General features: G+C 38.8%; 1 protein-coding gene across 2 annotated transcripts; it reads right to left on the bottom strand.

Moving 5' to 3' along the window:
- Positions 1-1,535: 1,535 nt before the first annotated feature.
- LOC130928883 (protein-serine O-palmitoleoyltransferase porcupine-like) lies at positions 1,536-11,712 on the bottom strand. Of its 2 annotated transcripts, none has more exons than XM_057855692.1 (13): positions 10,938-11,712; positions 10,308-10,450; positions 9,993-10,185; positions 9,696-9,739; positions 6,809-6,990; positions 6,587-6,717; positions 5,554-5,679; positions 5,358-5,458; positions 5,124-5,200; positions 3,890-3,953; positions 3,660-3,745; positions 3,301-3,408; positions 1,536-1,867 (listed from the first exon to the last, which is right to left on the bottom strand). In XM_057855692.1, exons 2-13 carry the CDS (start codon positions 10,441-10,443, stop codon positions 1,766-1,768), a joined length of 1,350 nt encoding a protein of 449 aa, XP_057711675.1. In that variant the 5' UTR covers positions 10,444-10,450; positions 10,938-11,712; the 3' UTR covers positions 1,536-1,765. The 2 variants fall into 2 exon arrangements, with proteins under 2 accessions (XP_057711675.1, XP_057711666.1); XM_057855683.1 differs by having other exon boundaries at positions 10,967-11,710.
- Between the last annotated feature and the right edge of the window lie 1,904 nt (positions 11,713-13,616).

Below are 13,616 nucleotides of genomic sequence, written 5' to 3'. Positions count from 1 at the left end.
CACATTGAGCATGGAGAAATGAAAGAAGACCAAATAACTGAGGACCTGAGAAACAAAATTGTGAGGAAGCATGGGCAATCTCAAAGCTACAAGTCCATCTCCAAAACCTGAATGTTCCTGTGTCTACCGTGCGCAGTGTCATCAATAAGTGTAAAGCCCATGGCACTGTGGCTAACCTCCCTAGATGTGGACCGAAAGGAAACATTGACAAGAGATTTCAAAGAAAGATTGTGCGGATGGCAGATAAAGAACCTCAACTAACATTGAAACAAGTTCAAGCTGTCCTGCAGTCCAAGGGTACAACAGTGTCAACCCGTACTATCCATTGGCGTCTGAATGAAAAGGGACTCTATGGTAGGATACCCAGGAAGACCCCACTTCTTACCCAGAGACATACAAAAACCAGGTTTGAGTTTGCCAAAACTTACCTGAGAAAGCGAAAAACGTTTTGGAAAAATGTTCTCTGGTCAGATGAGACAAAAGTAGAGCTTTTTGGGAAAAGACATCAACATAGAGTTTACAGGAAAAAACGAGGCCTTATGAAGTCTGAAGACTACCAACAAATTTTGCAGCATAATGTAGGGCCCAGCGTGAGAAAGCTGGGTCACCCTCACAGGTCATTGGTCTTCCAGCAGGACAATGACCCAAAACACACTTCAAAAACCACTAGAAAACAGTTTGAGAGAAAGCACTGGAGACTTCTAAAGTGGCCAGCAATGAGTCCAGACCTGAATCCCATAGAACACCTATGGAGGGATCTGAAATTGGCAGTTTGGAGAAGGCAGCCTTCAAATCTCAGACCTGGAGCAGTTGGATCAAAGAACAATGATCTAAAATTCCAGCAGAGTATTGTAAGAAACTCACTGATGGATACCAGAAGCGGTTGTTCGCAGTTATTTTGTCTAAAGGTTGTGATACAAAGTATTAGACTTAGGGTGCCAATACTTTTGTCCAGCCCATTTTTGGAGTTTTGTGTGAAATGATAATGATTAACCCCCCAATTCTCTTCTGTGTTTTTTCATTGCAAACAAAATAATTTAAGATATTCCTACCAAAGCAGTTGTAATTGCGATCATTTTCTGGGAGAAATTCAGCATTATCTGACAGAATTACAGGGGTGCCAATACTTTTGGCCAGCTGTGTACATATACCGTGTATACAACATATAATTATACATTATTAATAAAATGTTAACCAAAGGAAAATTATTTAAACTAAAAACTCATAATGATTTTTTAAAATCATTTCATAGCATTGAACTTACTTTTCTGCCATTGACAACAGTTGACATCCAGTTAAACTGGGAAGATTGGCTGTAAATAATCATCTTCCTTTGCCATTGGGAGGGTTGGCAGTGATCATTGGCTGCCAACCCTCCTTGTCATAATGGATTGGACGCCAGGTGCCGTCAATGGCAACCAATGTGTTCTAAACACCATCACATAGAAAATTAATAAAAGAAGACATTCGTGCCAAGCAATACTGTAAACAGTTTGGATGAGAGGGGAAAAAAGCAGATGGTCAGTAATGTCCATATATTTATTAGTAGGAATACAAACAATATATTTTTTTAAAAACAAGTGAAGCTCAAGTTTTCTGTGAGACTTAAAATCAAAGTTTAACTTCAACATGAATACTGTAACATTTGAATATATACATCAGTCTGTTCTCTCAGACAAGTTTTTTTTTTTATATAAAAAATATATATATAAACAGGATTGAGAGCATGACTTGCTGGCAGTAATTGTGTTCTGCTTTGATGGTGTCACAGGATTAAACGGTAGAAGATCCAGGAAACAAACACCACCCAGTGGCTTGCCCAGTTAAGATCTGACCAACGCTGAATTGTGTGGATGGCAGCATAACCCTACAAAGAAAAAGCAAGCAATGTACATGCAATAAAAAGACACAATTTTTTCCATTTTAGTATTTTAGGTTAATTAGGATCCTATTTTTCTCCCTAATTTGCTGAGTGCCAGAATTAGAGCTGTATTGTTGGTGGCAAATAATTTTGGTCATTCTAATCTATCTAAAACTGGAGGTTTATTCTGATTTCATGTCAGTCACTGAGGAAAATGTATGTTTATTTTAATATAACACTGAGGAACATATTTTTCTGAAAGCTGTTTTTAAGTCATTTTAGAGTGCAGAATCCCAAATTGTTATGTTTTTCTTTTTTTCCCCCCTTCACATTGTTTTTTAACTATAGGATCCCGTTTCCCATAATTTATATATATATATATATATATATATATATATATATATATATATATATATATACACACACATATATATTAGGGCTGATAAGATAGGACAAGACGGATGTATTCATTCAACATACTGTACATAAGTACTGTATTTGTTTATTATAACAATAAATCCACAAGATGGCATTAACATTATATTCTTTCTGTGAAAGAGATCCACGGATAGAAAGACTTGTAATTCTTAAAAGATAAATGTGAGTACAAGTTACAGTAATTTTGATAGTTTGTATCTTGTGACTAAATATTGCCATCTAGTGTATTTGTTGAGCTAAACAAAATGTTTGAATAGAGTGACCAAAGTCTGAGTATTATTTTGCACAGCTATTTTGATTGGGAATGCCAGTTCTCTTTGCATTGAGCGATTTTCTTTTTGTGAACAATATTTTTTTTGAGATAGGAATATTATTTTTGTTGTGCTTTCACTAAATGATACTGTAACGACTTAACTGTTCCGCCCAAATGCATGATGGGAAGTTGGGCAACCAAGACTGTCAGTGGTGGCTGCAAATGGTGTATCATCTCTGTGTTGTGTTCAATACAGGGTGTTAAGAAAAAGATTATCTCCTGTCATTCTTCCCCATGTCGCTCACCACAATATTTATAATTCTTGTGGAAGAGATGCCAAAGCTTATGCCAATAAATAGCGCGGCCCCAATGAATGCCTGTCTCCACTCCACTCGCTTGTCTCTGCCTCTTAGCTCTCAACTTACATAAAACGGCACCATTATAGTCTGTTTGCGGCAATGCATTAGTGGGTCGTTCCGCGCATGCGTTAAATATTTTAACGTAATTTTAAAAATTAATTACCGCCCGTTAACGCGATAAATTTGACAGCCCTAATTTTTTTTTAATAGTTCCCCAGTGTAATTAGTGTGAACATCTAGTTTTATCTGTTCAGTATTTCCTAGGTAACATCAACGTAAATAGTTATGTCCATTGTTTCATATTTTGTACTATGAAAAAAAGTTCATGTTGCTATATCCATCGTCAGAGCTTGGAGTTGGAATATATTGTCTCTCTCGGTCATTCTTACCTCCTCAACTTCCTCTTCCAGACCTGGATCAAACATGGAGCCCAAATAGGTGAGGTGAAAGACGGCCAAGAAACTAAAAACAATGTTCAGTAGTTTCACCCAGTACTCCTGCAAAAAAAAGAGCACTAAATCTCACAAAACAATTATGTAGATACAGAAGACAAATAACCAACTGGACTAAAATGTATATGTGTAAATGTCATGTTGCATCAAATACTTTGTACTTGACAGAGAGAACTTCGTTCAGTTCATATACTTTATTTGGAAACAAATGAGGATTCTTGGAAGGTTAAAAGTTTAAATTATCGTTTCTATAAAATACGATGTAGTTTTCTACAATTCAGGAAAAGGCGCTGTACCTTCTTGTGCTGATGGCCACAGTAAGAGGGGCAAGGTCTGGACAGGACACAAGCACTGAAGATAGCAGCGAGCCTCTTTCTCAGGACTGAGATAAAAATGTGGTACACCAAAAAACAAAACAAAACAAAAAAAAAACACACAAAACAAAACCATTACAGCTCAGTCAACTAATGTTTAACATATGATTACTTGGCATTACAATGCCATAATGTGTAGCATAATATCATACCATGTTCCACATATGTGATGAAGCCTAAAGAGAGCAAGACAGCTCCTAGGTGGAAACTCAAACCCTGAGGACAGACAAACAGCATGTTTTACTTGAAACAATGAAAACAAAACATCCTATTTTTCAGACTATAAGCCACTACTTTTTTTCTCCCTTTCAACATGACAGCTTTAAAAACAAAGAGGCTTATGAATGGATTTTTATGAGCTAAAAATCTTCATGCTTTCTTCTTACCTAGAAGTATTTAGATGAACGAGCCATCTTGGTATTAAGCAATAACCACTGGTGCCACTAGAGAAGAAATATTTAACGCTAACCATGCGTGGTTACTCCTTACTTCAAAAGAATGGATCACCAGATTTTGCCACGAGATGGCTCTAGTGCTAGTGCTAAGCTGCCCAGCCACTCTGAGGATTTTACCAAAGAATAGAGCTCTGTTCAATGCTTGGCGCCACAACAGAAGCACAATTTATGGGTAACTATGGGAGGGGAGACATTTAAAAAGGACGGATAGCCATTTTTTAATTTTTAAAGAGGCTAATATGCTAGCACCGACACACAGCTAGCTGTTTTCATCGAGCACTCAGGATTTTATAAACGACAAAGTCTCCTTCTGATGCTTGTTGCCATTACAGAAGAACAAGCTAAGAGCGGATATTGTGCTACGACAAAACCGTTATGCTAGGGTTTAGCCGTTAGTCCCAAGTTACTATGGAGTGACTTCCGGTCTGCCCGATCCTAGCTACTGGTAGTAGTTTTGACGCAGGAGGGTCGCGTCTCGCGTCAAATAATAAACTCTGCCGTTCTTTTCGCGTGCGTCATGTTGAGCCGCTTCTGGGACGCGTCTAACACGCGGCCGCACTCCGACTGGTGTGCATTGGCTGATTGACTTTAACGCCCGCGTTTCATTGCGTTCTCGCGGCGGCCACGTTGTCACGCCGTTGACGTTTCTGGGCTATACTGTCCTACCGTGTTGGTCCTCATCATACTAGAGAAGATGGAGTAAATATAATCGACACAAAGAAACTGTAACTCTATCGACTCACAGCCTCGAAAAGTAAGGGTTACATTACGTCAGAAACCCGTTCCGTACGCCTCCGTTCCGAACCGAGCACCACATACCGAAACGGGTCAATACAAATACATGTACCGTTACACCCTTAATTATTATTATTAATTATTATTATTATTATGTAATCACGATATCTTACAATTATTTCAATTCTATACTCACATGTAGTAAAGCACTCGCTGTGTATGTGACCAAGATGGCTGGAAAAGTCCCAAGCTTCATGGCATTTTTGAAGACATCTGAACACAAAACACAAATGATGCTACTTGTGGACTAAACCAGCACATCAAATAACCTATAATGCTCCTCAATAAAGGTTTATTATCGTATTGAACAGTCATATGTTTAAGTATTGACAACTTGAGTGACACACCTGTCTTAGAGTAGCAGACTTACAAGTTTTGAGCCACTGCGACATGGGAATATTCCAGGATGTCACTACCATAACCATGGAGCGAGGGATTTCCACATTCAGAGGTTTGACCACTTTCATTTCCCTGCATAAGTAGTACACAGTAATCATTTTTTAAAATGTCTTTCTGAAACGGTTTGCATATTAATAGCATCCACTGATCTTCGCCTGACTACTCACCACCTAATGTTGTCTTTTTCCTCAGTGTGGCCAGCTCCAGCCAGCATGCTGGTGCTTTCACTTAGGTGGCCAACAAAGTAGTTACTGAAGTGGAATGACAGTGCGTTCTCATAGGCACGAAGCCATCTAAATAAAAGACAGCAACACAAAAGCACTCATTTACAAACAAACTCATAAGTCAGGAGAAAGCTTAATTACTCACTGACTGTGATAGACGTTGAATATTAAGGATAATAAGGTACTGTGTTAGAAAAGCTTACATATTGAATCTTTGAATATGAAAAGTAGGGCTGTCAAAATTATCGCGTTAACGGGCGGTAATTAATTTTTTTAATTAATCACGTTAAAATATTTGACGCAATTAACGCTCATGCCCCGCTCAAACAGATTAAAATGACAGCACAGTGCAATGCCAACTTGTTACTTGTGTTTTTTGGAGTTTTGTTGCCCACTGCTGGCGCTTGGGTGCGACTGATTTTATGTCGCATGAGTATTGTGTAATTATTGACATCAACAATGGCGGGCTACTAGTTTATAAAAATTTTACAAATTTTATTAAAACAAAAACATTAAGAGAGGTTTTAATATAAAATTTCTATAACTTGTACTAACATTTCTTTTAAGAACTACAAGTCTTTCTATCTATGGATCGCTTTAACAGAATGTTAATAATGTCAATGCCATCTTGTTGATTTATTGTTTAATAAACAAATACAGTACTTATGTACCGTATGTTGAATGTATATATCCATCTTGTGTCTTATCTTTCCATTCCAACAATGATTTACAGAAAAATATGGCATATTTTATAGCTGGTTTGAATTGCGATTCATTAAGATTCATTACGATTAATTAATTTTTAAGCTGTAATTAACTCGATTAAAATTTTTAATCGTTTGACAGCCCTAATGAAAAGATAATTCAAGATACTGTCTTTATATCCGTGTGACACAAAAGTAACCAATATCTTGGAATGTCCCTTTTTCTGCTCTGGGTAGACACATAAAATATATCAGCAAAAAAGTGTTCTTACTTGTGTGTAAAGGTATTTCCATGGATTGGAATGAAAAAAAGGAAGAGGTATGGTGCAATGCAAGACGACACCAGCAGACAAATCTGACTCTTTATGAGGCTGAGGGAGGAATGGCGCAGCCATAACCAGCTCTGGAAGGGGAGGGAGCAAAAAAAAAAAAAAATCACACCTTGAAAGCACAGCAAAAAAATTAGACAAGAAAAACCCTTAAAAGCTTCTCACCAGCTGTCTGCCAACAATTGCAGTCTTATATGTTGCATAGCTTATCCAAGGTCCAAAGACTACATTGCCAACAAAGAGAACATAGCCCAGGAACTCGATTGGAGTGGGCAAAGTGCTGACTACTCCTCTGTCCAGGTCAAATGCCAGAGAAATGGCTTTCATGGCCACCACCATCTGACTGCCTTTCCAACAGATATAAGAAAATCACTTTTATTAGGATGGAAGACATTGCACATTTCTCTGGTTCATTCCTTTTTGTTTGTAGAAAACACAATTGGAGCTAAAGCTAATATCCAACAAACTAGTGAATTGAACTTGAATATTACCAGAAAGAGGACTTTAAACCTGTATTAAGAACTAGTGTTGTGTTGATCAGTTAATATGTATCGGTATTAGGACTAGATGTCACTATTTTTGGAGTATTGGACGCAAGGGCGTAGGTTTGGTCTCAACATTGGTAGGGACGATATAACAGCATAACCTGCATGTACACTTTTTGCTGGAGACGGGACATCAATAAGACCAAACAGATAATTGAACGGGAGTCAGGGCTATATTTCTCACGAATATGAGCCTAATTCATTGATAGGCTAAATGATCAATGCAAAATAAATCTTTATTGGCTTATACTTTCATGTGTATTTCTTCAGGTGTTACAATGTTTGATTCAAACCTTTGTTTTCAAATACTTCTAAAGAAATATTTTGAAGTGCAAGACCCTTAATTTAAAAAAATGGAAAGCTATCCAAGAATGCGTCCCCCACAAGTGGACCCATTCTTGGATACCTTCCCAATTGAAAAAGAAAAAAAAATTATAAAGGGACTCTAAAGTCACCGCGTTGCATTACTGTAATGCACATCATGCAAAAATTATCCCAATGAGGTACGGCTAGCCTGACTTCGTTGTTCCTTGTGGAGGCTGGCCTGACCGCAGTACTTTGCAGGTTAGCAAGTTCATACAGTTTAATGTTATGTTAACTCAGATACAGGTCGGACTGTCAGTACCAAAATTAGTGGTGTTTCTGCCACCTCCGCAACATAAACATCTTTTTACATTACTTACAGTGGCTGCTGCTGGCCAAAAAACTTCTAATATCCCTCCTCTTCGTAGGGGGTGGAGGAGGAGGAATGTTGTCGACATGAATCGATCAGGGCTGCCCGAGTGTGCATGGGTGGCCAAGTCATCAGCCAATCAAACGTCAAAGCGTTTGAGGGTGGGGGAAAATGGACCGGCACATTCAGCAAATGTAAAAGGGATAAATGTAACATAATGAAAATATTTCACTTAATAATGGTAGGGTCTATTCTATCCTAACTACATAAGAGAAGACAATCTAAATTACCTATTTACAGTGCCCTCCATAATTATTGGCACCCCTGGTTAAGATGTGTTTTTTAGCTTCTAATAATTTTTTTTTATTCAAATAATATGGGACCTTAATGGAAAAAAGAGAAAAATCCAACCTTCAATGCAAGTGCATTTATTCAGTGGGGGAAAAAATCCCACATAAGGAAATAATTATTTGACATCAAATAATGTGTGTCACAATTATTAGCACCCCTGTTGTTAATACTTTGTACAACCCCCTTTTGCCAACAAAACAAGGTCTGGGGACTGAGATGGCCGTGGGAGGAGCTTGATTTTGTGTCTGGTGAACCATTTCTGTGTAGATTTGGCCATATGTTTAGGGTCATTGTCTTGCTGAAAGACACAGTGACGACCCATCTTCAGCTTTCGGGCAGAGGGCAACAGATTTTGATTTAAAATGTCCTGGTATTTCACAGCATTCATGATGCCATGCACCCTAACAAGGTTCCCAGGGCCTTCGGAAGCGAAACAGCCCCACAGCATCACTGACCCACCCCCATACTTCACAGTGGGTATGAGGTGCTTTTCAGCATGCACATCTCTCGTGGCACGCCAGACCCACTTAGAGTGTTTGTTGCCAAAAAGCTCAATCTTGGTCTCAGATGACCAAAGCACACGGTCCCAGGCTTCAAGTGGGACCGTGTGTTTTGGTCATGCGCATGCTGAAAAGAACCTCATACCCACTGTGAAGTACGAACCAAACGAATAGGCAAACACGTCCGCTACATTGAACTACTTTACTTTACAATGATAGTAAAACCGCATCGCGTAACATTTGTAAGCAGAGCATTTCTCACAGTAAGGCTTCCTTTAATGCCAATAATATGATTCCTCATTTGAAGTTGTACAATATCTAATCTATTGACCATTATTGTTATTATATTTTTTAACTAAGTTGTATTATTATTTTTATTTATTTCTACTTGGGACTTTAAATATGTATTATTTAATGTAGTTGTTATAACCTGGCGGGCAGAGCAAGTTTGATGCCATAATGGTCATTTTGTAACCCAAAATAAAAATGATATACCTAATACTAGCTGCATTATTTTTCGCACATTTTCTTTAGGTTAACAAATTTAGGTATTGGCAAGAAAAACATGAAAAAAATCAGATCAAAAGTCAAAAAATATATCAGGACTGTTTAAAAAAGGAAAATATATTGGTATCTCGAGACATGCGACAGCCTCCATAACGTTGGAACATTTTTGTCAAGTTGCCATCGTGCAATTAGATAAAAGCCTTAAACATGACCATAAACAGTTGTGTTGTCCAAATTTATGCTTTTGAAAGTTTTTGGCTGCTTAGAAATATTTGAATTTGTAAACAAACTTATGGTTATATTTAGAATTGCTTTAAGTTGGATTTGTAAGTCAAAACAAAATCTATGCACTTAAACTTAACGCATTTGTTAGCAAAGAAAAACTTGGGACACATATTTGATTTAGCAAAACCTATTTTGCAGCCAAAATAATTAGGCCATTTTGTCTGGCAAGATGGCGAGTGTAAAATACTTACCTCTAATCTTATGCCACGTCACTGTGTCAATTAGGTGCAACTCTCTGAAAAAAAAAAAAAAGAAATACAGTCTCACGGTATTTTAAATGTACATCATAACAAGATCAAACAAATCTACAGAACCAAATGACAGTATTAACAGTCATTTCAGCTTTAGGGACTCTGGGAAGATGACAATGTCAATGCATTGCCAGATATTTTGCAGATTAATAAGCATAAAAATATTACAAGCAGCCCTTCCTTTTGGTACCAATCCCTTTAAATACACTTAACACTTAACTTAAATTGTTTTCTTACCCAATAAGAAGATAAACGAGAATTGCAGAGGAGAGGAAGAGGCCTTTTCTGATGGATTTTCGGCCAAGAAGAAGAACAAGGTAGCAAAGCAGACTGAGCAGGATCACCCACAGCATGTGCAGGTCAAAGAAGAGGAAAAGGCTGTACATCCCCGCCAACATTGACACAACATGATTCATAGATGACACACCCCCTGAGAAACACAAATAAAAGCACTTGTTTGTTGTTTATAAGACCAAACTCAAAGGAAATTCCAATTGTTATCACTGAAAAATAGTTTATATTAATTATTTGGAAGAATTTTGTGACGCTCACCCAACTTGAACAGCAGCCTGCTAAGAAGACAAATGAGAAGAAGCCTCCAGACTTGCTCAAAGCCCTGGAGGAGGGTGCTGACTCCACATGTCTCAGCCAACTCCATTAACACCAAGACCCAGTTGGACAAATCCATGGTATGACTGCGGAAAACATATATTGTGATCTTCGACTCTTATTATTTGATTAATTCAAAGGTGTCAAACTTGGGGCACCAGGGTCCCGATCTTTAGCATTAGTGCAGTGCAGCACATGTCACATTGTCCCTATTATTGGTCTCATGTGCCTGCAGTTGTCTTAAACATGGCATAACAAGTATTATTATTATTGCTAGATATCGTTATTTCTAGGCTATTCTTTTAAGTGACATCTATATACCTACTTTGTTTAAAAAAAAAAAAAAAAACTCGCTTTGAAATAATTTCGCATGCACAAAAAAAAAAACCATGTTGATTTGCAAAAACAAAACAAAAACCAGAGCTTCCAGTTCACAAAAACTAATACAGTGAGCTACTTACTGTACAACCTGCACAAATGGCAATATAAGAGGCAACACAATCAGTGGCGATCACATAGCGGTATAACTTTGACTGAGTACGTGCAGTAGCCTAACAAAATTGAGTTGATTACCTGGACTTGTTCGCACATGCACGGTTTACCTTTCGTCAAACTATTTGCAAGGGAGACTCGAGATCGGCAGAGTAAAAATAACCATTTCAGTGGTATCTTGACACAATACGACTAACTCAGTCGAGAAGCGGACCAATACCGCACGCCAACTGCAGCATTTGTAGCTAGCGCCAACATGTAATTGCTCTGAGATGTGAAGATTGAACTACAGAGCTAGTGTTGTATCGGTCGCGAACGATTCGTTCTTTTTGAACGAATTGTTTGGGTGAACGAGACCGAACTAATCACCATCTGCACTGATTCGTTCTATGAAGTTGGTGGCGCTTGTTCGCTGCGTGGGAGGGCGTTGAGCAAGCGGCAGCGTCTTCTGACATCGCACACGACCAATCAGACGCCAGCCTCATCGCGGGCAGGGGAGGGAGCGGAAACAGAATCATGGCGTATGGCACTCATTTCCACGCGTGGCCAATAAGCAGCCAGCGTGCAGGCAGGGGGGAAAGACTGAGTTTTGTCACTTCCCGTTCAGTGATTCGGTCCTCCGGTTCCTGACCTAGCTTGCTGCTAACTTGACTTTCCAGTAATGACTATGCGGTGAACGAGTCATAAAATGAAAGGAAACGACTTTGTCACATATTTGTTAACGTGGAGCCTATCAAATGCTGCTCAAAAAGACAAAAACACCACACAAACCTAGCGAGCATGGTTTAGTGTTCTACTTTTCTCAACAGACTCGGGACTGTGCCTATGACGATATACTATCAAATTTACAGTAATTTAAAACACGCGTAGCTACGAGGCAAGCAAAACCTGAGCTGCGGTCGCGTGACGGCAGTGAAGCGGGCAGAGAACTGTCACTATATGGAGGCTTCATGGCAGCGATATGTACCTCATATGTGCACAGAAAAAAAATAATATTTAGTATGATCACCATAATACTGATTTGCAATGAAACTGTATATACATGTCAATTTTTTCCGAGTGGTTTTTTTTTTTTTTTTTTTCGTGTCAGAGGGTGTCGGTTGGTTTGACAAATTATGTCAATCCGTCCATCATGTGCTACTCAAGCGCCCCAAAAACAAAGCGCGCGGACACGGGAGATGTCGCAATATGTCTACATTTTTCTTAACAGACTAATGAGAGTAGAAAGGCGAAATCATAAAGCAAACAATTATTTCTCGTCAGCATTTGACGATCTGAGATGCGGGGACGACAGGGGAGCTGACCGGATTATTTTATTTATTAATACCAGTGCAAAAATTCAAAACGATCATCTTAATAATAAAAAACAAAAATACAACAGAGCGAGAGGTTAATATGATGTGTTGGCCGTTCCATAATTAGAAATTAAACTTTCGATTTATTTTTGTTTTCGTGACAGCAGGCATGCCGCGTTGGCTGTTAGCAGCAGCATTGTATATGTGAGCAAGATCATGCTAAAGAAAGTCCGTGCGCCCCCGACCCCAACCCCCCGCTCCCCCCACAAAAGGAAAATGTTTAACCGTGTCCTCAATCGAAATGCAAGCACGAGCCATGACTTTGATCCCATTAAACTAGGACAGACGACGCGGAAGTTCTCCCTCGCTTTTGCAGCAGCGGGAGGGAGACGAGGCTGTCTCTGAGAGCAGAATGATATCGCCTGTCATTCATTTCTGAAACTACGACGAGTGGTCAATGTGAAAGAGAGGGAGGGACCAAGCAATGTCACTTCCCGTTCAGTTATACTGCGAAGCGGTCTTTGGGGATTCGTTCGGCAACGTCACTTCCCGTTCACTAACCGAACGATTCATTTGGGTGGGGAGGGAGATGAGGGGGGCGAACGATTCGTTGAACGATTCGTTTGAACGAATCGTTTTACTGAACGAACCGGAATGGATTCGTTTACTCAAGTGAACGACAGATCCCGTCACTATACAGAGCTGAGCAAAGATATCACGTAAAAGGCTAGATGTCTAAAGTCAGAGTCTGTGGCCTAAGTAACTGACGGACATATTACGTCGGATGATCTCTACTAGGGCTGAACACAAGGGCGTAGGTTTGCATAGGGACGGTAGGGACCACCAACTTTTAAGGATGCTCAAATTGTCCCCTCTATAATCAAATGCACATACACACCGACGTGTGGCGAGTAATGGTGTACGGTAGGGCTGGGCAATCTGGCCGAATAAAGAGATCACGATTCTTTTTACGATTTATATTTTAACTGTGTTTTCTCGTTTTTTTTTTGTTTGTTTGTTTTTTGTTATTGATAGGTTTTATATAGGGCTGTCAAAATGATCGCGTTAACGGGCAGTAATTAATTTTTTAAAATTAATCACGTTAAAATATTTGACGCATTTAACGCACATGCCCCGCTCAAACAGATTAAAATGACAGCACAGAGTCCACTTGTTACTTGTGTTTTTTGGTGTTTTGTCGCCCTCTGCTGGCACTTGGGTGCGACCGATTTTATGGGTTTCAGCAGCATGAACAATGGCGAGCTATTAGTTTATTTTTTTGAAAATTTTACAAATTTTATTCAAATGAAAACATTAAGAGGGGTTTTAAATAGGGCTGTCAAACAATTACAATTTTTAATCGAGTTAATTACAGCTGAAAAATTAACCACCTTTTAAGCAACCATATTTGCATTATATAACGAGTTCAGTTATATAGGTAATTTTGTCTACCCATAAATTGTAA

The sequence above is a fragment of the Corythoichthys intestinalis genome, chromosome 2 (genome assembly GCF_030265065.1).
Source record: "Corythoichthys intestinalis isolate RoL2023-P3 chromosome 2, ASM3026506v1, whole genome shotgun sequence".
NCBI lineage: Eukaryota > Metazoa > Chordata > Actinopteri > Syngnathiformes > Syngnathidae > Corythoichthys > Corythoichthys intestinalis.
The sequence above is the reverse complement of the archived record's forward strand: the minus strand, read 5'-3'. Positions and strand labels throughout refer to the sequence as shown.

What these genes read in the sequence shown, in the direction of transcription:
- LOC130928883 (XM_057855692.1), bottom strand. Translation starts at nt 10,443, where the DNA reads ATGGATTTGTCCAACTGGGTCTTGGTGTTAATGGAGTTGGCTGAGACA. An exon ending in CAATTGTTGGCAGACAGCTG is followed by an intron (nt 6,718 to 6,808) that starts GTGAGAAGCTTT and finishes CTCCCCTTCCAG; the next exon opens with AGCTGGTTATGGCTGCGCCA. An exon ending in CAGCGAGTGCTTTACTACAT is followed by an intron (nt 3,954 to 5,123) that starts GTGAGTATAGAA and finishes GTCTGTCCTCAG; the next exon opens with GGTTTGAGTTTCCACCTAGG.